Source organism: Bidens hawaiensis, unplaced genomic scaffold (assembly GCF_021521415.1).
Source record: "Bidens hawaiensis isolate Kalapana, Puna unplaced genomic scaffold, B.hawaiensis_p1.1 tig00004748_1, whole genome shotgun sequence".
Taxonomy (NCBI): domain Eukaryota; kingdom Viridiplantae; phylum Streptophyta; class Magnoliopsida; order Asterales; family Asteraceae; genus Bidens; species Bidens hawaiensis.
Window position 1 is genome coordinate 265,760 of NW_027491294.1, and position 20,332 is coordinate 286,091.

Sequence of the window (20,332 nt, forward strand, 5' to 3'; positions counted from 1 at the left end):
ATTCAAATTAAAGAGAAAAAAAAATGCTCGTTTTTATGGTGCAATTTGTTTATAAAAATATTAACGGATGAAAAGACTATAGTCGTTTAAAAATCATGGGTGAGAAGTTAATTTACAAGTTAAATTAAAAACATAATATGCTTAAAGATGAGGGACCAAACTTGTAAGTTGAATGGATTGTGTTTAAAAGACTTGTTTACCCTTATTAACACATGTATCTTATGCTTTAAGTGTTGTAAATTACTTAAAAATGAGTGTCTTAATTTGCCCTTGTTTGGTGTATTATATATAGTATAGACTAGTATTTTTACTTGCGCACTTTTCGTGACGTGTGACGTTTTTTTGATCCGACATAGATGTTTTTTTATGTTTAGATCATATGAAATGTCAAGCCAAATCATGCTATTGAATCCCAAGTAAAAAAATGAAATCATAAGCAAAATTTAAATAAAATTCGACATGTCTTGTGAATAAAATACAACCATATTCAAGTTTACAGATAAATATAGTCATGTCTGTGAGGTGGTAATAAAGTTAAGTGTCAAAAGCTAGCTTGATGTTGTTCATGAATAGTATTTTATGTGTGACAATCACTAGGTGATTTTTAACATATATATAATTAGTTATGTGAGTTTAGAAAATTCAAAATTTGTTTGTATTTCAAACGAATACCTTCATTAGATGTAAACCTTATGGGTTTAGTGGTGGGTGTTAATACAAGCATGTGATGGGTATGGGCAAAAAGGTAAGTTGCTCGACAAACAAACATCTACGACTTTATATGTTCAGTCAAAGCTATGTAATTAGTTATTCTTAAAAACATGATAATTGTACGGTATGTTACCAGAAACAAAAATTCGATAAATACAGGTACTAATACTAATCCAGATTTTCTTAAATACTTAATACTGGTATTGAAAAAATTGTTTCGGTACCCGGTAACTGTACCGTTTACTAATCCCAATATTATTTTGTTTATTTAAGAATAAAAAAATGGTAAATAGTTTTATTTTTTATAATCTAATTGAAGAAAAGAAAGGCAAGGCATATATGCCTTCGGAATTGGGGATCTCATCTCCCTCTGTTCATTAATCATTCATTCATATTAATTAGGTCGCTGACTTTTCTCTCATCTCATCTCATCTCATCTCTGCAATTCTTTCCGCCGTAAACCAATGGCGGCCTTCACCCGCCTCCTGAAACCCTCATCGTCAACCTCTTCCTTATTATTCAAACGTTCGCTTTCCGCCACCTCCTCCTCCGCCGTTGCTTCCGACATCCCCAATTTCTCAGATCCCAAACCTTCTAGAAACTTCCAGTGGGTCTTTCTCGGCTGCCCCGGCGTCGGTAAAGGAACCTACGCTAGCCGCCTGTCAAACCTCCTCGGCGTCCCTCACATCGCCACCGGTGATCTCGTCCGTGAAGAGCTAGCTTCTTCCGGTGCTCTTTCTCGTCAGGTACCACATCTTATTTACATTTAATATCATTATTATTATTATTATTAATTGACCTTGTGATATGTGAATTGGGTTCTTGTAATTTGTAAATACTATCTACAAAAAGCTACCATTTTTTTATAAATAATAAATTTGGTTATGTTTTTTGCATATGGGGTACGAAAGTTATTCGCATTGTGATTGTAAACTAAATTATTTGGATGTTTAGAATAGTGGTTATATGTTGATTTAAGAGTTGTTTCATTGAGGCTTCAAAGAAAATTCATCATCATCATCGTACTCAGTATATCCCACCAATAGCAATGCTATGGTAGGGTCTGAGGAGGGTAAGATGTAGATGTTATGTTGTGGTCTCCGATCCATCATGGGTCGGGTCCGGTTTAGACGAATAGACAGAATTAGGAGATTAAGCTGTTTGAGTTTTGGCCAAGCCCAAAAGCTCTAATCAGGCCCAGTTTAGTTAAAGGGTTAAACCCTAATTGTCTAGTCTATATATTCTCTCCTGTACTTGTAAGTTTGTATCACTCAATAATAAGAAAACCCTAGTTATCGACAGTGGACGTAGGTCATACACCGTGACCGAACCACTTAAATCCTTGTGTCTCTTTCGTTTATTCTTTCGGTTTTACTATTGTATTCGTGTTTGTGTGTGACTCCGAACCTAACAATTGGCATCAGAGCCTGGTTCTCGATTATACACACAGTTCCGCCGCCGCTGCTCCGCTGCTACAGTTCCACCGCCGCTGCTACAGTACCGCTGCCGCTGCTACAGTACCGCCGCCGCTACAGTACCGCCGCCGCTGCTACAGTTCCGCCGCCGCTGATTAGGGTTCCGCAGCTGCTGGTTCGTTTTTTCTGATCAGTTTCCAGTCCTTTTATTCCTTGGGTAGTTTGGTTGTTTGCTGTAATCAAAACTCAGTTTGGATAATGGCTGAGGACGGAAAGATCAAGATTGAGAAGTTTGATGGTCAGGATTTTGGATGGTGGAAAATGCAAATTGAGGATTTGCTATGTCAGAAAGACTTAATGGAAGCACTAGAAGAGAGGAAACCGGAAAGTATGAAAGATGATGAGTGGAAGGTACTTGACAGAAAAGCCATAGCTGTTATTAGACTCTCACTAGCTAAGAATGTGGCATTCAATATTGTAAATGAAACTACCACGTATGGTCTTATGAAAGCCTTGTCAAATATGTATGAAAAGCCTTCTGCATCAAACAAGGTATTTCTGATTAGACAGCTAGTTAACACCAGAATGAAGGAAGGGGCATCTGTTACCTCTCATGTTAATGACTTCAACACTATTATTTCTCGTTTGTCTTCTGTTGATAACAAGTTTGATGATGAAGTTCAAGCGTTACTCTTGTTATCCTCGTTACCCGAAAGTTGGTCAGGGACTGTTACTGCAGTTAGTAGTTCTTCTGGGAATACTAAGCTTACTTTTGAAGGAGTCCGGGATTTGATTTTAGGGGAGGACATAAGAAGAAGGAATTCTGGTGAGACATCTAGTTATATATTGAGCACCGAAGGGAGAGGTAGGAGAAGAGAGAAAGGTAATGGCAGGGGTAGGTCAAAGTCTAGAAGAAGAAGTCAGTCAAAGCCCAGAAAAGACATTGAGTGTTGGAATTGCAAAGAAATGGGGCATTTCAGAAACCAATGCCCTAACCTCTCAATTTCAAAAGAAAAGAAAGAATCTAAGAAGGAAGTTAATCTGGCCATCGGTTCAGATGATTCAGAAGGTTCAGAAGAGACTCTTATTTGCTGTGTTGAAGAATCAACAGTTTCATGGATTATGGATTCTGGTGCATCTTTTCATGCCACTTATAGCACGAAGAAGATGAAGAATCTCCGAACAGGTAATTTTGGTAAAGTTCGTTTGGCTAATAATCATGGTGTTGATATCACGGGGATGGGGGATATTGAACTAAAAACTTCATTGGGCACCTCATGGACTCTAAAGGATGTTCGGGTCGTTCCTAGCCTTAGAAGAAAGCTAATTTCTGTTGGGCAGTTAGATGACCAAGTATATGATGTTATGTTTGGTGGGGGTCAATGGAAAGTTGTGAAAGGGAATCTTGTGATCGCCAGAGGTAAAAAGAAGGGCACTTTATACATGGTTGAAATTCCAGCTGATGGGGTAAATGCAGTGACCAGTGGACCGAGTCAGTCTAGTTTGTGGCACCAACGACTCGGCCACATGAGTGAAAAAGGGATGAAAATGCTCGTTGCTAGAGGAAAAATTCCAGAACTGAAGAAGGTTGAATCTGAATTTTGTGAACCATGTGTTTTCGGTAAAAAGAAGAAAGTATCTTTTGTGAAGACCGGAAAACAACCGAAAGCTCAGAAATTGGAGCTTATTCACTCTGATGTCTATGGACCAACTTCAGTCTCTTCTTTGGGAGGATCGCACTATTATGTCACCTTCATTGATGACTCGACACGCAAGGTATGGGTTTACTTTCTTAAAAATAAATCTGATGTTTTTGATACTTTTAAGAAATGGAAAACTGCTGTTGAATTGGAAACTGATTTGAAGGTGAAATGCTTGAAGTCGGATAACGGTGGTGAATACGTTAGCAAAGAATTCCGTGATTATTGTGAAGAGTACGGTATTCGGATGATCTTTACAGTCCCTGGCACTCCTCAACAAAATGGAGTGGCAGAACGAATGAACAGGACGTTAAATGAAAGGGCAAGAAGTATGAGACTTAATGCCGGGCTTCCAAAGACGTTCTGGGCAGATGCAGTTAACACTGCAGCTTATTTAATTAACCGGGGATTGTCAGTACCGTTGGGTTTCAAGACACCAGAAGAAGAGTGGAAAGGTAAAGCTGCAGATTATAAGCATTTGAAAGTCTTTGGGTGTAGCGCTTATGATCTAGTGAAAAATGACAAGCTTGATGATAAAGCTAAAAAATATGTTTTCATTGGATATGGGTCAAACGAAATGGGCTACAGGCTTTGGGATTTAGAAAGCAGAAAAGTAGTCAGAAGCAAGCATGCAACTTTTAATGAGGCTGAGTTATACAAAGATAGAAACACTTCAAAATCAAGGGTTCAGAAAGAGCAGGTTGAATATGAAATTGATGCTCAGAAAAAGACAGTTGAGTCAGCTACCGAACCCGAGACAGAAACTGAAGAAACCACAGTTCCTGAATTTGAAGATGATGATATTGGTGGAAATGAAGAGTCAGAGGGAGTCTCTGACAGTGGGAGTTCAGAGTCTGAGGATGAACAGTCTCCACAAGAACCTGACCCGCCTCAGCACTGGGTTAGGAGGTCCACCAGAGTTTCTAAACAGCCGGTACGTTACAAACCTTCAGTTAATTATCTCCTTTTAACTGAAAATGGTGAGCCAGAGAGTTATTATGAAGCACTTAAGTTGAAAGATTCGCTCCAGTGGGAGCATGCTATGAAGGAGGAGATGAACTCTTTGAGTAAAAACCAGACATGGGTTTTAACCAAGTTTCCACCAGGTAAAAGAGTTCTACAGAATAAATGGGTCTATAGAGTCAAGGAAGAACATGATGGGTCTAAACGATACAAAGCTCGTTTAGTGGTCAAGGGTTTCCAGCAAAAGAAGGGAATTGATTATAATGAAATATTCTCTCCAGTTGTGAAGATGACCACCATCAGATTGATCTTAAGTATTGTTGCTGCAGAAAATTTACATCTAGAGCAATTAGATGTTAAGACAGCATTTTTACATGGTGATCTTGACGAGGAGATCTATATGGCACAACCTGAGGGATTTCAGGTTGCCGGGAAAGAAAAATGGGTCTGCAAATTGAAGAAAAGCTTGTATGGTCTGAAGCAGACACCTAGGCAATGGTACCTAAAGTTTGATAATTTTATGGTGAGAACTGGGTACAAGAAATGCGTGGCCGACCATTGCTGCTACTTAAAGAAGTTTAAAGGCTCATATATCATTCTACTTCTTTATGTAGATGATATGTTAATTGCAGGATCTGATATGAAGGAGATTCGCAAGTTGAAGAAACAGTTGTCTGATGAATTTGAGATGAAAGATCTTGGTCCAGCCAAACAGATTTTGGGGATGAGTATATCCAGAAAGAAAGATGGCTCCATAACACTATCCCAAGAGAAATACATAGGGAAAGTGTTAGAAAGATTCAGGATGAATGATGAGAAGACTAAACCGTGAAACACACCTTTGGGAAGTCATTTCAAACTTACCAAAGACCAGTCTCCCAGAACAGAGGAAGAAAGAACAGAGATGGCTAAAGTTCCGTATGCATCTGCTGTTGGCAGTCTCATGTACGCCATGGTTTGTACACGGCCAGACATTGCTCATGCTGTCGGGGTAGTTAGTCGTTTTATGTCGGATCCGGGAAAGGAACATTGGGAAGCGGTGAAATGGTTACTCAGATACTTAAAGGGTACTTCCAGTTTGGGGTTATGTTTTAAGGGGAAGGATACAATTCTCAGGGGTTATTCAGATGCTGATCTGGGTGGATGTAAGAAGACGTTTAAAAGCACTACTGGTTATGTTTTCACAGTTGGGGGAACAGCAGTATGTTGGATGTCCAGACTTCAGAAAAGTGTTGCTTTATCAACCACTGAGGCAGAATATATGGCAGCAGCCGAAGCAAGTAAAGAATTAGTATGGTTGAGAACTTTTCTTGAAGAGTTGGTAAAGAAACAGGCAGAGTTCTTATTATATTGTGACAATGAGAGTGCAGTGAAACTTGCGAAGAATCCAGTCTATCATTCGAAGACTAAGCACATCGGGAGGAGATATCACTTTGTCAGAGATTTGATCAGTGATGGTGTTTTCAGTTTGAAAAATATCTCAGGTGCTAAGAATCCAGCAGATATGTTCACCAAGCCGGTGATGCTGGATAAGCTGAAACTGTGCAGAGCTTCAGCAGGCCTTCAGGAATAATGTTGAGAAGGCGAAGGGTAACTAGGAGGTGCAAAACCAGATGGGTTTTATTTTACATGTACAAGGCAATGCAGGTGAAGACATTTTACGTCTCCAAATGGGAGCAGGTTGAAATGTTTGACGCATCCAAGTGGTGGTTTAGAGAAGATGTCTCGAAGCCCAAGTGGGAGATTGTTATGTTGTGGTCTCCGATCCATCATGGGTCGGGTCCGGTTTAGACGAATAGACAGAATTAGGAGATTAAGCTGTTTGAGTTTTGGCCAAGCCCAAAAGCTCTAATCAGGCCCAGTTTAGTTAAAGGGTTAAACCCTAATTGTCTAGTCTATATATTCTCTCCTGTACTTGTAAGTTTGTATCACTCAATAATAAGAAAACCCTAGTTATCGACAGTGGACGTAGGTCATACACCGTGACCGAACCACTTAAATCCTTGTGTCTCTTTCGTTTATTCTTTCGGTTTTACTATTGTATTCGTGTTTGTGTGTGACTCCGAACCTAACAGTAGACAGCCTTACCTCTATCCCATAGGGATAGAGAGGCTGCTTCCGGTGAGACCCCCGGCTCGATAGTAGTTTTGAATCAAGCCTTGGACATAAGACACATAACACTCAATCATCGGGACACCGGCTGATTGGTGCATGTGCCCTTGTCTTTCGGCTATCAACGCCACCACATGATGCCTGATTAACCTTCCGCCACTTTTAACGTTATTTTCACGTGATTAGTAAAATAACGTCAAAATTAGTGCAATTTTACTTTTGCCCACCCAAGGGTTCACACATATATACATTATATGTGCGCACCGCAAGCAGGGCGTAGCTTCAAAGAAAATTGATTTATGAATTTTGATTGGGTGCCTAGTTGCCTACCGATTTTATGATGCTAACAACTTATCCATTTTTGGGTGAGAATTCGAGATTCCAATCAAATTATATTAGGCTATGGGGCTTGGCACACCTGGGGTGAGTGTGTTTGTGAGCATCACCATTGGTGTGACTGCAATTGGGTTTTGTAATTATAGACTCTATTTTTTATCACATTACATCATCATCGTACTCATACTCAGTAAATCCCACCAATAGCAAAGTTATGGTAGGGTTTGAGGAGGGTAAGATGTAGACAGCCTTACCTCTACCCCATAGGAATAAAGAGAGGCTGCTTTTGGTGAGACCCCCGACTTGATAGGAGTTTTGCGTCAAGCCTTGGACATAAGGCACATAACACTCAACCATCGGGACATCAGCTGATTGGTGCATGTACGTGTCTTTCAGCTATCAACGCCACCATGTGATGCCTGGTTAACCTTCTGCCACTTTTAACGTTATTTTCATGAGATTAGTAAAATAACGTCAAAAATTAGTGCAATTTCACTTTTGCCCACCCAAGGGTTCAAAAATTGTGCAATTTCACTTTTTTCACAGTACATATTATTTTTAAATAGTTAAATAAAAAAACACTTAAATCACATGAATAAAAGGGTAGCATTAACTTATTTTTTTAAACCCATACCATTACATAGTTGAAATGTATAGAATAACTAAGACAACTAAACAAGATAACTTAAGTCCAAATTTGTCCTTAATTTTCTGCCTCGCCATCTTGGCCGTTCCAGTCTTGTCAAATGGTCAATGTTATTCAGGAGTCTTGTTATATTGTGTTGTCCTTTCTGCTTGAGTGCTATCGCCGACCGTATCGTCTAAGTTAATTCACAATGAGGATTGATCGTCTGATGCACCCTAGCTGCAGTCATTTGTGGATGAAGTTTTGGACACTCTTGACTCATCAGGGGCATCAGGGCCCACTTGGAGAAATTTGTTCAATATTCCAAAACGGTGTCAGTAAACCCGACTATTTGATTCTCCTTGTATACGCGTGTGGCATATTGTTCATGTTGTTCACATCTTTTGTTGTGTTTCTTCGGTTGGTATATAAGTTGTTAAATATCCTGTTAAACTTGGAAACCTTTATCCGTATGTCCTGCCACTTAGATGTGGTACGGTCTCTATCCCATATCGCTGTGAAAAATTTCGGAGTCTCATGTTCACAGATTTCAATTGATCATTGCCTAAAATTAAATAAGAAACCAAAAAATATTTACAGTAAGAAATAAACAATAAACATAACGAAATATAAGATGAAACTGAATATGACAATACAAATTTTACCGACAAAGGGATCCTCGGATAGATCCATGCTGAACCTAGAACGATTTCTTCTTCGGAAGTTCGTTTTTGCTTTTGGTGCATGATTCCTTTGTTTTGTATTACATTCTTCTCGTGTTTTCTTTTACACGTCTATGGTTGTGTTTCGGGGATAAACTTGGGTTGTTCTTGGAAACCTTGTTGTTTGCCCCAACAGGGGAGAATGACTTTGTGATCAATTGACTCAACTTGTGGGATATAACAATTCAACAAAAAGTTGTGGTTCTTGGTGAGAGCGTGTTTTTTGGTATACGAATTGTGTAATTGTATAGTGGTGTATATACAGGATTTTTTGTTTAAAGTTTTAAATTAATTTTTTCTTTTTGTTTGGTATTCAGCTTGCTGAGATAGTGAACCAAGGGAAGTTAGTCTCTGATGAAATTATATTCAACTTATTATCAAAAAGACTCGAAGCTGGAGAATCGAAAGGTGAATCCGGCTTTATCCTGGATGGTTTTCCACGAACCCTAAGACAAGCTGTAAGTATTGTTTTAAACCGATTGAACTATATTAATTCATGGATGTTCCATAACTAACTTTATGTTTTTCTACGTTGTGTTTAAATGTACAGGAAATTCTGGATGAGGTAACAGAAATTGATCTGGTGGTGAATCTGAAGCTCAGGGAAGACGTGTTAGTTGAGAAGTGTTTGGGACGAAGAATATGCAGTCAATGTGGAAAAGGTTTTAACGTTGCATCAATCAATGCAAAGCCCGAAAATGGGAGACCGGGAATGAGCATGGCGCCACTTCTTCCACCTCAACATTGTGCTTCAAAGCTCATTACTCGTGCTGATGACACTGAACTTGTTGTCAAAGAACGACTTCGTGTGTACTATGAGATGGTATTATTATCATTGTTGTTACTCTTATATTTTGCTATATTAAGTGAAACATATTAAATATGATATATGGTTGTGCAGAGTCAACCTGTTGAAGGTTTCTACAAAAGTCAAGGTAAGTTAATGGAGTTTGATTTGCCTGGAGGGATCCCGGAATCATGGCCAAAGTTGTTGGAGGCGCTTAACCTTGATGAGACCGAGGTCAAACAGTCAGCTGTCGCGTAAACAAGCAGCTTTTCTTTATAATTAATATTATTTACACGCGTAATTGGCGCACACCAAATTTTGGAAGAAAAAATAATGGAAAGACACTTGTTTTTTGTTCTGGTTTTCGTTGTTTAATAACCAAAACATAAGGGACTACTGTAAGCTGTCAAGTATGATGGCTGCTCCCTTTTTTGAGTATATTTGTTAGTTGTAACGTTGTCATGAAAACTAACTTTGGGAGAGGCTGCTTTATAAAGAATGAATGATTCTTTTAGTAGGGTGATATTATTGCGGTTCAAGTTTGCATTGGTCAATATTAATGGATTAAACACGAGTTTTCATATTGTGAAAAGTGAAAACCCACAAAAGCATCATGATATCGACTTCACAACTCTTTTTTCCTACATTGTGCCACAACACTTACCTTGAATGAACCTTGAATTCATTACATGTAGTACAATTAACTTAAAGCTAAGTGAATACTTGAGCGGTTTGTGACCCAAAAACTGTGATTAGACTTGGCCAAAACAAACCTGAGTGTCAAACCTTGGTATAAACAGCAAAAGAGCTCGCTAGCCCATTTGAACATATCTCAAAAACTCTTAAAGAAGGCAAACAAGAAGTATCGAAGTTCGAGACTATCAAGTCTTATATAAAAGAAATGAAGAAGAATTAAAGAGGCATTTCTCTACAACAAGTTCCTCAAAAATTATCTATTTCATCTAATAGCCAATGAATCCTCATGTTTAGCAGGAGAAGCCCAAAATACAGAAGATATCATGTCTAGATGTGGATTTGGACAAATATTTAGAGAAACTCTAGGAAGAATTCATAAATAAACCAGGAGAATCTTTCTAAAGCAAACCCGACAAAGAAAAGGGAAACAAACAAAGGTGATAAAGGCCATTCCCTATTCATATAGTGAGAATATCTGACAAAGCTTCATAACACAAGCATAGGATGCCAACATGAAGAATAATAATTGTGGCCGCACTACTCTTTTATAGGGTTTTTCGTATAACCACTAAGTAATGTTTGTATTTTCCGCTTTCTTTTTACTTGTGTATCATTTTTGTGTAAGTAAGAAATTCTGATTCTATTATATTTGAATTGCATATTTATATACATCATGATGGGCTAAGCCAATAAAGTATTGAATCATGGCATAATGACACCCCTTTAAGAAATGGTTATAATATTATTTAAGTAATGTTAAGTAAAGGTTAAAACAATTTATTGGCTAAGTTAAAACTATAAATTGGCGGTTAGCACGTAAGAAAACTTTGTCCATATGTTTATTTTGTTAGAACACCATTTTATTACTTACAAGCTACATTGACTGTTTATTATTTTGTAAAAGAACTATATTCTTATTGACGGACTTTGCTCTGTAAAATTAACAATCTATCCATGTTTTACTCTGTTACTAAATGGTATGCTGGTTGTATAGAAAAAAACTGAATATTTTAGTGGGCAAGAATGAGCAAAGACAAATAGCTTAGATTTGAAATGGTTATTTGATCTTCACATTCTGCATGTAAACATAAGATGCATACTTACAATACCTTAACATTATAAAAACCCATCATTATCACACAACTTCAAAGTTTAAAGTATTTCAAAATGTAAACATGGTTAATAATGTGTTTTTCTAAAACAACCCAATAATAATAAAAGCAAAGTCTACCAACATAAAGTTCTCACCTTTTTAACAACCATCATACAAATCAACGAAGCAAAATCCTATTTATAACATCAACTGGCAATGCATAAGCCGGATCAATCGCCTTTAACCCTGGATATTCAAGAAGCGAAAGACCCGCAACTCCAAAATAAGTATGAAACACATCAACTGCATCATCCGGTCTATCAGAAATCCCACCATTTTCCTTATCTTGACAGTCCAGAATAAACTTAACAAGCTTATCTTTATCAATCCAATGAACCCTATCAATCATTATCAAACTTGATAAAACCCACCACGAGTAACAAACATCGGGAAGCTTCTCGGGTCGCCCGTTTAACCCACCCGATTTCACCTGTCTTTCACATAACCACCATCCCAAAAGATCCTTATCAACATAATGTAAAGAACCCGTTATTGCAAGCGCACCAATGCAACAAAAGATTTGACCCGCGTGCGATTCTGCACCTGGGGTGCACCCGAACCCGCCATCAAGATTCTTGCAACTTATAATGTACCTAACCGCCTTTTCAACGTTTATCTTATCCAACTGCTTTAATAATGCGAGAGAACATATAGCAACATAGGAAAACCTAGTATCGATTTCGCCCCATTTGTCTCCTGAAAATGAACCGTCTTCGTTTTGAAGGGCAGTTATGTAATTTGTCACCTTTTGAATATCGAGTGTGTCGATTTTGTTAAAAAGGGCCAATATTTGGATGGCACTAAGGGTGTAGAGTAAATGCGGGTCATGACCTTCGTTACCACCAAAACCACCAGACTCGTGTTGGCAACTCATGACCCATGAAATAACTGTTTCTTGATCAACGGCTGTGAGTTTACCTAAGATGTCGAGCGTGGTTAAACCCCAATATGCACCGTTGATTCTTAGATGCTCCATCAAGACAGATTCAATATCATCTTTCTTCTTTTCGACTGTTAAGATGTATTTGGCGTGATTTTCAGCTGCTAAATCTCCCATTCTGTGAAATGTTATTCTATATAATATTAGATTCATCAATCAAGATTCAATTATACAATCACAGCAGTTTAGTTGAGATGGGATTTCAGTAATCTAATGGGCTGGCAGCTGATCATTAGATAATTTAAATCAAAAGCAATAATCTTACAGTTTGACTAGTAAAATTTCACAATCTTATATTCTGTTTGGATGATAACTTTATGCAATTATGTGATATGAAAACAATATGAACAAAAGCAATCCATCTAAATAGCACACATATAAGTGGCAAATAAGAGTCATTTAAAGTTTAAATAAGGGCCTCTTAAACGATAAGTGACAATTTACCCCATCGATATGCTTTGGACAACAAATTTGCCTTTTTTAACCTTTAGAAATGTTAAGGGGTTATAATAAAGAAACACAGCAAATGGATCTGCGTCAATATAATCAGTGTATTAAAAGAGAACTCTATAGCTTTATCAATTATATCTGCCAGTAATAATAACAATAATATGTTGTAGCGCCAAAGTAACAAACTACTTATCGCATCTAAAGGTCAGAAATTATGCTATCTGTGTAAGATCCGACCAAACTTGGTTAAGCTTTATTTCCAATGGGTCAAATGTGTAAACTTCAAAAACTTGAAAACGTAATCGGTCAAATGGGTTCGACAGACTGCGTACAAGAAGAACACAATGCAAACAAATACGAAAAATCTCAACTTCTCAACATTCAATCCTAGACATGTTAAAGTAGCGAAAACATATATTTGCAAAAATTTCTCAAACCATACAAACTAATCGCGTTTCTTTCACAAATCCAAGATCCAAAGACATAAATGCAAATCTTATCTTGTGGCTATCGGTCTCGTTTATCAGTAACTGATGGAGGAATAAATTGTAAATCAAGCTAGAAAAATACAAATAGAACCTAAAAGGGCTTCACTATTCTAGAAATCAAGAGCGTAATGTTACTAGGTACCGATAACTCAATCAAACAAAACCTTCAATTAAACAGATTCTATATCATATCTCAATAAAACCAAAAGGGCAAACAAAGTTTGTTTGTGTAAATTGAAGTGAATCTGTTAACAACAATTTGAATCACATAAGAGTTAATAATAATAATAATAATAATAATAATAATAGAGTTAATGTTAACAAGGTGCGAATTGGAAGTGAATCACGATTTGTTGATAACCTAGAAATCTGATAAATCAAAGAGAGTTCAGATATGATGCAACTAACTACTGAAGCAATGAATATAGCAAACTTACGGGATCAAATCGACGAGAAAATCAGGCACGTGGAGTCGCCGGTAGCAGATCGCCGAAACTGGAATCCAGAGAAGAGACTGACAGCAACCAAAATAAGGTTCCCAGTCGAAGAAGATCTTTTTAATAAGAAAATAGTATAACTAAACTAAACTGACCCTGGTTAAGTTTTTATTGGATAAACGGACGGTTTACGAAAATTTGTGTTCGAGTTCGTTGCATCAAGAAATTGAGCTTGTTCATGTTTGTTCGCGTCCATTCGTTAGTATGGTAAACTAATGCAAACGAACACTATCGGACGAACAACCCTAACGGGCAAACGAACATAAATAACATTAACGGACAAACGATTACATAATTTATTAGAGAATTAATGAATAATAATCGTAATTCCACACAAATTCGGAATTACACCCAATATATATATATATATATATATATATATATATATATATATATATATATGTGATGGTTCAAGAGAGAAATGATATTATTGCAAGAAATGAATATGGATCACTAGTTTTGTTTTATGTTTTAAATGTTTAAAGCTAAATAAAGAAAGTATTAATCATTCTCTTCTTCAATTAATATAAATAATAAACCATAATACTTATCTACTTGATTAATATAACTAATTAAATTATTATAATTAGAAAATATTAAGAACACATTTATTTTTATAACATATTTTTTGTGTCTTTATTTTTATCCTACACAAGTATAATTTATTTATACATTAAAATTTCTATCTATCCAAAACTAATTTCTCACAACTCAATATATTAATATCCATCAAAACATACTTACATTATAATTAATAATACCAAAAAACTATTTTACATGTGTTTGCATTAAAAATCAACAAAAAACATACAACCTACACAAAAACGTATAATCTACACTTGTTATAAGAATTAGGCAACATATAACCTACACACGAAAAACATATAACTTACACACAAAATTTATCATCAATGAAATATACACGCACACGAAAACATATAACCTACACACGAAAAACATATAACCTACACACGAAAATTTTATCTTACACAAATACAATTTATTCATACATTAATTTATTTTTATTCAAAACCAATTTCTTCAAACTCAACATATCAATGTCCATCAACACGTAGTTACATTGTGATGAATAATACAAAAAACTATCTTACACATGTTTGCATTAAATGTCAATAAAAAATATACAATATACACAAAAAAATATAACTTACACTTGTTTTAAGAATAAAAAAACATATAACCTACATACGAAAAACATATAACCTACGCATGTGTAGGATATGTGTATCTTTGTGTAGTTTATATAATTGTTGATGTCGAATTACATATGTAAGTTGTATGCTTTTTGTATGTTGTACGTTTTTATCGCTCAAAACAAGTGTATGTTATATAAGTTTGTGTAGGTTGTATATTTATTGTTTACATTTATTGGACACATTTGTATGATATTTTTGTATTATTATTTATGACAATAGTTTTTATAGGCATACCAATTGAAAAAAAATATATATTATGTTTTGATATTTAGTGTTAAAAACATGCTAATATATTGAGTGGAAATTATTATTTTTTAATATAAAGAACAATATTATATAAATAAATTGTATTTATGTTGAATAAAATGAAGAATGTGTAAATAAAAAATAAAACTAAAGTAGTGTCTTTATCTTTTTAATTATTATAGCTAAATTAGTTAGATATATTAATTATTGAGAGATTTATTATGGTTATATTAGTTGTATTAATTGGAGAGAGAGAGAGTGTGTGCATTTATTGTTGCATTTACATCTTTTTTTTATTTTTAAATATTTAAAACCTAAAATAAAACTAGTGGTTCATATTCATTTATCTCATTTCTTGCAATAATTTGATTTCTTTCTTGAACTTAAACATATATATATATATATTACAAAACAAATGAATAAAAACATTAACAGTGAAATATTAATATATGAACCTAACCAGACACACGTAAACGAACATATTATCAACGTTCATGAACACTATTGAACAAACATGACCTTTGATCATTTGTGTGATTTTCTATTTTGAAACTGCAACTTACAACTTTATCGTCGTAAGTTGGCATATACATTCTTTTTGAACGACAAAGTTACAATACTTCTAATATATTTCCAAAACTCCTATATTACTACATTTATTATTGTATTGGTTGTATACCAGAACCTCCCACTAAGAGACAAGAACACCACAAAGTGAGCTAGCCTCGCATTGATAGCTAACAACCAATAGCCACCCACTGGAAACCCAATCCACGGCCAATAACTCACACTTACTCAGCCACCCACCGGAACCCGATACCATCAGCGGAACATCACCCAGAATCCGCTGCTCTCTCTCTCTCTCCCACCACCACAGCGGAACATCTTCGGGTTCTATCAACCCTTAGGGGGGGGGGAGGTACCCGAGCCCACTACCCACAGGCCGCAGTGAAATAAGAGTAGTACAGACTTAGCTTGCCACTACCCTTTGCACTTTTTATGTATTTCATTATTCTCCTTTATATTACAAACTATAAATGTACGAGACTATACATAAGTAAATATCAAATGTTCATATATACAAGATTAAAACCTCAGGTTTCCTTTCTTCGCGATAATAAAAAGTAACATTTTCGATTCTAACTATGGTTAACAACCTCGTACGCACAAGTTAAGATACATGCTCTTAATTTACACACATTCACTCAACAAAAACCGCGTTTTGGGCTACAACTTGTTGGTACGAGGTAATCCTCGGGTTCCTTTTATTGATGAAGCCGGAGCACGAGCAGATGTTCGGTTTGCCAATGTCGGGTCTAAAAACACGACAATTACAGTGATGTCATCATGGAAATGTCTTCTAATCCCTCTATCAATTTTCTTCAAATCCGAATATCTCATTTCTCTTTTCTTGGCTGCTATTTGAAGTGCAGCCTTCACTAGTCTTCTTGCAATTCCCTGCACACACACAAAAAAAACAAACAAGATTTTAATATATATAATACTGCAACTTACGGGACCCACCAATAATACGATCAAGTAAAAAGTAGCTTGCACCGGCATACGACCTAAAAAGAGGTTACTGGTATTTGACACCGGTACAGGATGAAAAGACAACAAAAATACGAATCCCTAATCGAAACAAGCCCAACGGGTGTTTTGGACTTACGTTTTAGAACTTGTCTGATAATCGGTTTTTAATGTTTGAATTATAAGATAAATTATAGGTTTTGGAAAATGGGCAGATTAGGATATTTACCGTTTCTTTCAACCTATTTTGTGCATGAGTCGGTTTTAGGCTCAAACCGAACCAAAAAACGCTAATTCAGTTTTGAAACTGTTGGTTTCTGGTTTAGGTTCTGTTCTGGTTTTTCGGTTTCGCCACTGGGCTTGAAATTTGTGGGTCAAAAAGAATATGGGCCCAAATATTTTTGCTAATTAAGGATGAAACTGATTATTATATGTTTGGACTGAAATACTTGGATTACAGTATTTATTAAATTCTTATTAATCACTTAGCATTCAAAATTACAAATAATGATCCATAAATTTGGTTGTTTTTTTTTTTTTTTTTTTTGGTTTCATGCACAAAATCGAGCAGGAAATATTGAGAATAAAAAAATATTATAACACTTACGTTCCGAGGATAATTATGAACGATATCAACTGCTTCTCCATTGCTAAGATGCTCCCATAGACCATCGGATGCAAATATGAGAAATTGATCCTTTGGTGTTAGTTTGTGTATATATATTGACGGTTCGGGATTAAGAATCGGCTTTGAAAAGGGCCCCGGAAGCCTAAACTTTGCTAATAAAGGTTCTCTGTTGAACTCTGCTTTCTTTAAATATGCATCACCGATGGATCTTGAAACCTGAAAATCAAAATTGTTGTATTAGTTTTAGACTTTTATTAGTTTATCTTGTTTAGTGATAGCTAAAAGGTAAAAGGTTCATGGTTGACTTTTGGGAGTTGAACGAGTTACACTTATGTGAAATTGATGAGAAATGTTATGATTTTAGAGAAAATAATGCATCGTTATTGAACTATTAAGAAAAGTGATGCAACTAAGAAACAATTGGAGAAAAATAAACAAAATATAAAATGTAGATTATTGTTTGAAAAGTAGTAGATTTGACTTTCTAAAATTCAAATAGCTTTTTAAATCAAATGAATATATTTTGTTTTTAAGAATATTAAGTAAGACTTGTACTACATTGTGTAAGAAGGTTAAGTCTGCAACTTTTCATAGAGCAATAGGGCAAAGAAAGAAAAGATAGTTGACTTTAAGGAGCCAAACGAATAACAATTTGAAAGGTAATAAAATAAAGAATTGAAAAAAAATAAAATCATAGAGAATAACAAAATATTTATTTAACTTGCAAACAAAAGTAATAAAATAAAGAATTGAAAAAAAATAAAAAAAAATCATCAACCAGATTTTGATTTGAAAGGTCCCAGGTTTGACTTTCCAAAACTCAAACAACTCCCTCTAAATAATGAAAACCTTAGTTTTCAGGATATAAAAACATTTGACCAGAAGTTTAAGTCTGCAACTTTTCAATATTTCATAATAGAGCAAAGAAATAGCACACGATTGACTTTAGTGAGTCACACAAGTTACAATCATCTTCAAAATCGACACGAACCATTATGATCATACACAAAACAACAGTCTTCATTAAACTTGCAAACAAAGGTAACAAAAATGAACCAAAAAAATACACCAACCAGATTTTAATTTCAAAGGTACCAAATTTGACTTCTTATAATTCAAACTAACCTGTATGATCCCCTTAACGCGCCAAACATTATGTTTCAAAACAACAATCTTAGGATCGTCAGGATGCATCGAGTGAAGCTCGTCTCTAACCGAAGCAAAGCTCGCATTATGCTCGGTTGATAGTTGTACAGCCGAGATGCCTCTAACACCCCTATCTGCCCGCCCCAACACAGCCCTCGAATCGCCAGCATTCGCGACATACAATAACCCGTCACAAATAATACCCACCAAGCAACATGTCCCGACCGTCGCGATTTGTGGGCAAACACGCCATTGTTGTCTTACAAGTGCCAGAAACTCATCTTCTGTCGCTAAAAATGCTTTCTTGATTACATTTGCAGACATTTCTTGATCTTCAGATGCAATTTCTGAACCAAAAAACAGTTTTTCTTTATTATAAAAAAAATAAAAGCATCCAGTATGATTCCAATGTGTCAGTGGGGTGTGCCGTGTGCATGGGTCGGTTTGGCCAGTTTTGGGCTCAAACCAAACCAAAAATTCGGTTTTTGAGTTTTTGAAAACCGTTCAGTATTTTTGGTTGGGGTTTTCGGTTTTTTTCATTTTTCCTTTTGGGCTTAAAATATTTGAACGAAACAACAAAAAATTGATCAAAATAAATTAATAATAAATTTGTATCTAAAAGTTTTTGTTAATTTATAAGTAACTGATTATTTCACATTTTAGCCAAATTCTTATAATACACTTGAGATTCAAAACTGAAAATGAAAATCCATACATTCAGTTAAGTCCGGTTTTTTTTCGGATTTAATCACACGCAAACTGAAACCGAACCAGAAATTCGGTTTTTACATAAAAGTAAAGTCAAATCATCGGCTTTTGTTTGGGTTCGTTTATTTTGGATCGGTTTGGTTATTTCGGTATCACTGCAAGGGTAAAATAACAACAAACCTTTCCTATATTCCAATAAAGACCAAAACTTTCTTGATTCTACAGTTTCATAATCAAATTCAATTCTTGAAATTAACTAAACTTACTTTTAAGATTATCAAACAGATTCTCATTAACAAATCTTGACGTCTCGGGTCCACCGTGTCCATCATAGACGCCGATAAACGTTCCGTACGGCCCTGAATTCGAACAACTTAACGGTCCTGATTCAACCTGGCTCTGATCTTCCAACAAATTGTTTGCTTGGACTGCCGCCATTGAAAACTCACCATTTATATGAAACCCTAAATCTTTATACCATAATAATCCATCTGTTCTTCCAATCTGATCACCACCTTCAATTGATGGCTTCCAACAGGGTTTCACCATGTTCATGTAATTATTCCCAGATACCATATTATTTTCAACAAAACCCTAAACCCCAATTCAACTTTTAGGGTTCTTGAAATTATTATGTAATTAAAGGGATTAAGATCAAGTGGGTATGCGTCAAGATTGCTTAAAAACTGATAATTGTCTTCAGGAGGAAAAAAAGATTGTTTTTTTATGGGTTTGAAAGAATATGGATGTGTGTGTGTGTGTACCTTGAAGTTGAACCCAGCCTCTTAATTTATGTGGACCTTACCCTTGTGTCACCTTCCACGCACAGCCTTAGCTGTAATAGCCCATGTAGAATTTGATTGTGACACAGTTTGTTCATAGATCAATGGAAGATGACAATGGATAATAATAATATTAAGAAAATAATAAGGGGAATATTAAAGGGGAGCTTTGGATTTATTATTATGTTTTTGTTTATGAGATTTTAAGTTTTAATTATACATGGTAAATGTAACGTATAAATGAAATTAACTTGTTAATTGTGTAATTGTATTTTCATACAATATTATTAAAGTAATATAATGTTTCACATAACATTCAACTAGGGTGTCCACATCATTATCAAGTCACGTATTTCCTTTCATGTTATTGTCAAAGCATCTCATACATCTTATTTAAACTTCAAGATTTTCCAACCATAATCGTTTTAATCTCTCTCTCTCTCTCTCTCTCGGCTTATTACCTTCATCTTCTATATTTTG

At 35.5% G+C, this 20,332-nt stretch overlaps 3 protein-coding genes across 3 annotated transcripts; 1 reads left to right on the forward strand and 2 right to left on the reverse strand.

Annotated features, from left to right (window-relative positions):
* Positions 1 to 1,118: 1,118 nt before the first annotated feature.
* On the forward strand, positions 1,119 to 9,936 carry LOC143627964 (adenylate kinase 1, chloroplastic-like). Its single transcript, XM_077097666.1, has 4 exons — positions 1,119 to 1,457; positions 8,902 to 9,042; positions 9,135 to 9,407; positions 9,486 to 9,936. Exons 1-4 carry the CDS (start codon positions 1,176 to 1,178, stop codon positions 9,627 to 9,629), a joined length of 840 nt encoding a protein of 279 aa, XP_076953781.1. The 5' UTR covers positions 1,119 to 1,175; the 3' UTR covers positions 9,630 to 9,936.
* A 1,281-nt stretch (positions 9,937 to 11,217) lies between these two features.
* LOC143627962 (geranylgeranyl transferase type-2 subunit beta 1-like) lies at positions 11,218 to 13,571 on the reverse strand. The gene is made up of 2 exons (XM_077097663.1): positions 13,536 to 13,571; positions 11,218 to 12,278 (listed from the first exon to the last, which is right to left on the reverse strand). Exon 2 carries the CDS (start codon positions 12,275 to 12,277, stop codon positions 11,339 to 11,341), a length of 939 nt encoding a protein of 312 aa, XP_076953778.1. The 5' UTR covers position 12,278; positions 13,536 to 13,571; the 3' UTR covers positions 11,218 to 11,338.
* A 2,513-nt stretch (positions 13,572 to 16,084) lies between these two features.
* LOC143627963 (putative protein phosphatase 2C 38) lies at positions 16,085 to 19,943 on the reverse strand. Its single transcript, XM_077097665.1, has 4 exons — positions 19,337 to 19,943; positions 18,342 to 18,709; positions 17,196 to 17,432; positions 16,085 to 16,516 (listed from the first exon to the last, which is right to left on the reverse strand). The coding sequence occupies exons 1-4, from the start codon at positions 19,644 to 19,646 to the stop codon at positions 16,286 to 16,288; spliced, it is 1,146 nt and encodes a 381-aa protein (XP_076953780.1). The 5' UTR covers positions 19,647 to 19,943; the 3' UTR covers positions 16,085 to 16,285.
* Between the last annotated feature and the right edge of the window lie 389 nt (positions 19,944 to 20,332).

Bases quoted from the DNA above. Each gene is read 5' to 3' on its own strand.
- LOC143627963 (XM_077097665.1), bottom strand. From the start codon at position 19,646: ATGGTATCTGGGAATAATTACATGAACATGGTGAAACCCTGTTGGAAG. The intron at 18,710-19,336 runs GTAAGTTTAGTT...TTTTTGGTTCAG, and splicing joins TCTGTTTGATAATCTTAAAA to AAATTGCATCTGAAGATCAA. The intron at 16,517-17,195 runs GTAAGTGTTATA...GTGTGTGTGCAG, and splicing joins TTCATAATTATCCTCGGAAC to GGAATTGCAAGAAGACTAGT.
- LOC143627964 (XM_077097666.1), top strand. From the start codon at position 1,176: ATGGCGGCCTTCACCCGCCTCCTGAAACCCTCATCGTCAACCTCTTCC. The intron at 1,458-8,901 runs GTACCACATCTT...TTTGGTATTCAG, and splicing joins CCGGTGCTCTTTCTCGTCAG to CTTGCTGAGATAGTGAACCA. The intron at 9,043-9,134 runs GTAAGTATTGTT...TTAAATGTACAG, and splicing joins CACGAACCCTAAGACAAGCT to GAAATTCTGGATGAGGTAAC.
- LOC143627962 (XM_077097663.1), bottom strand. From the start codon at position 12,277: ATGGGAGATTTAGCAGCTGAAAATCACGCCAAATACATCTTAACAGTC.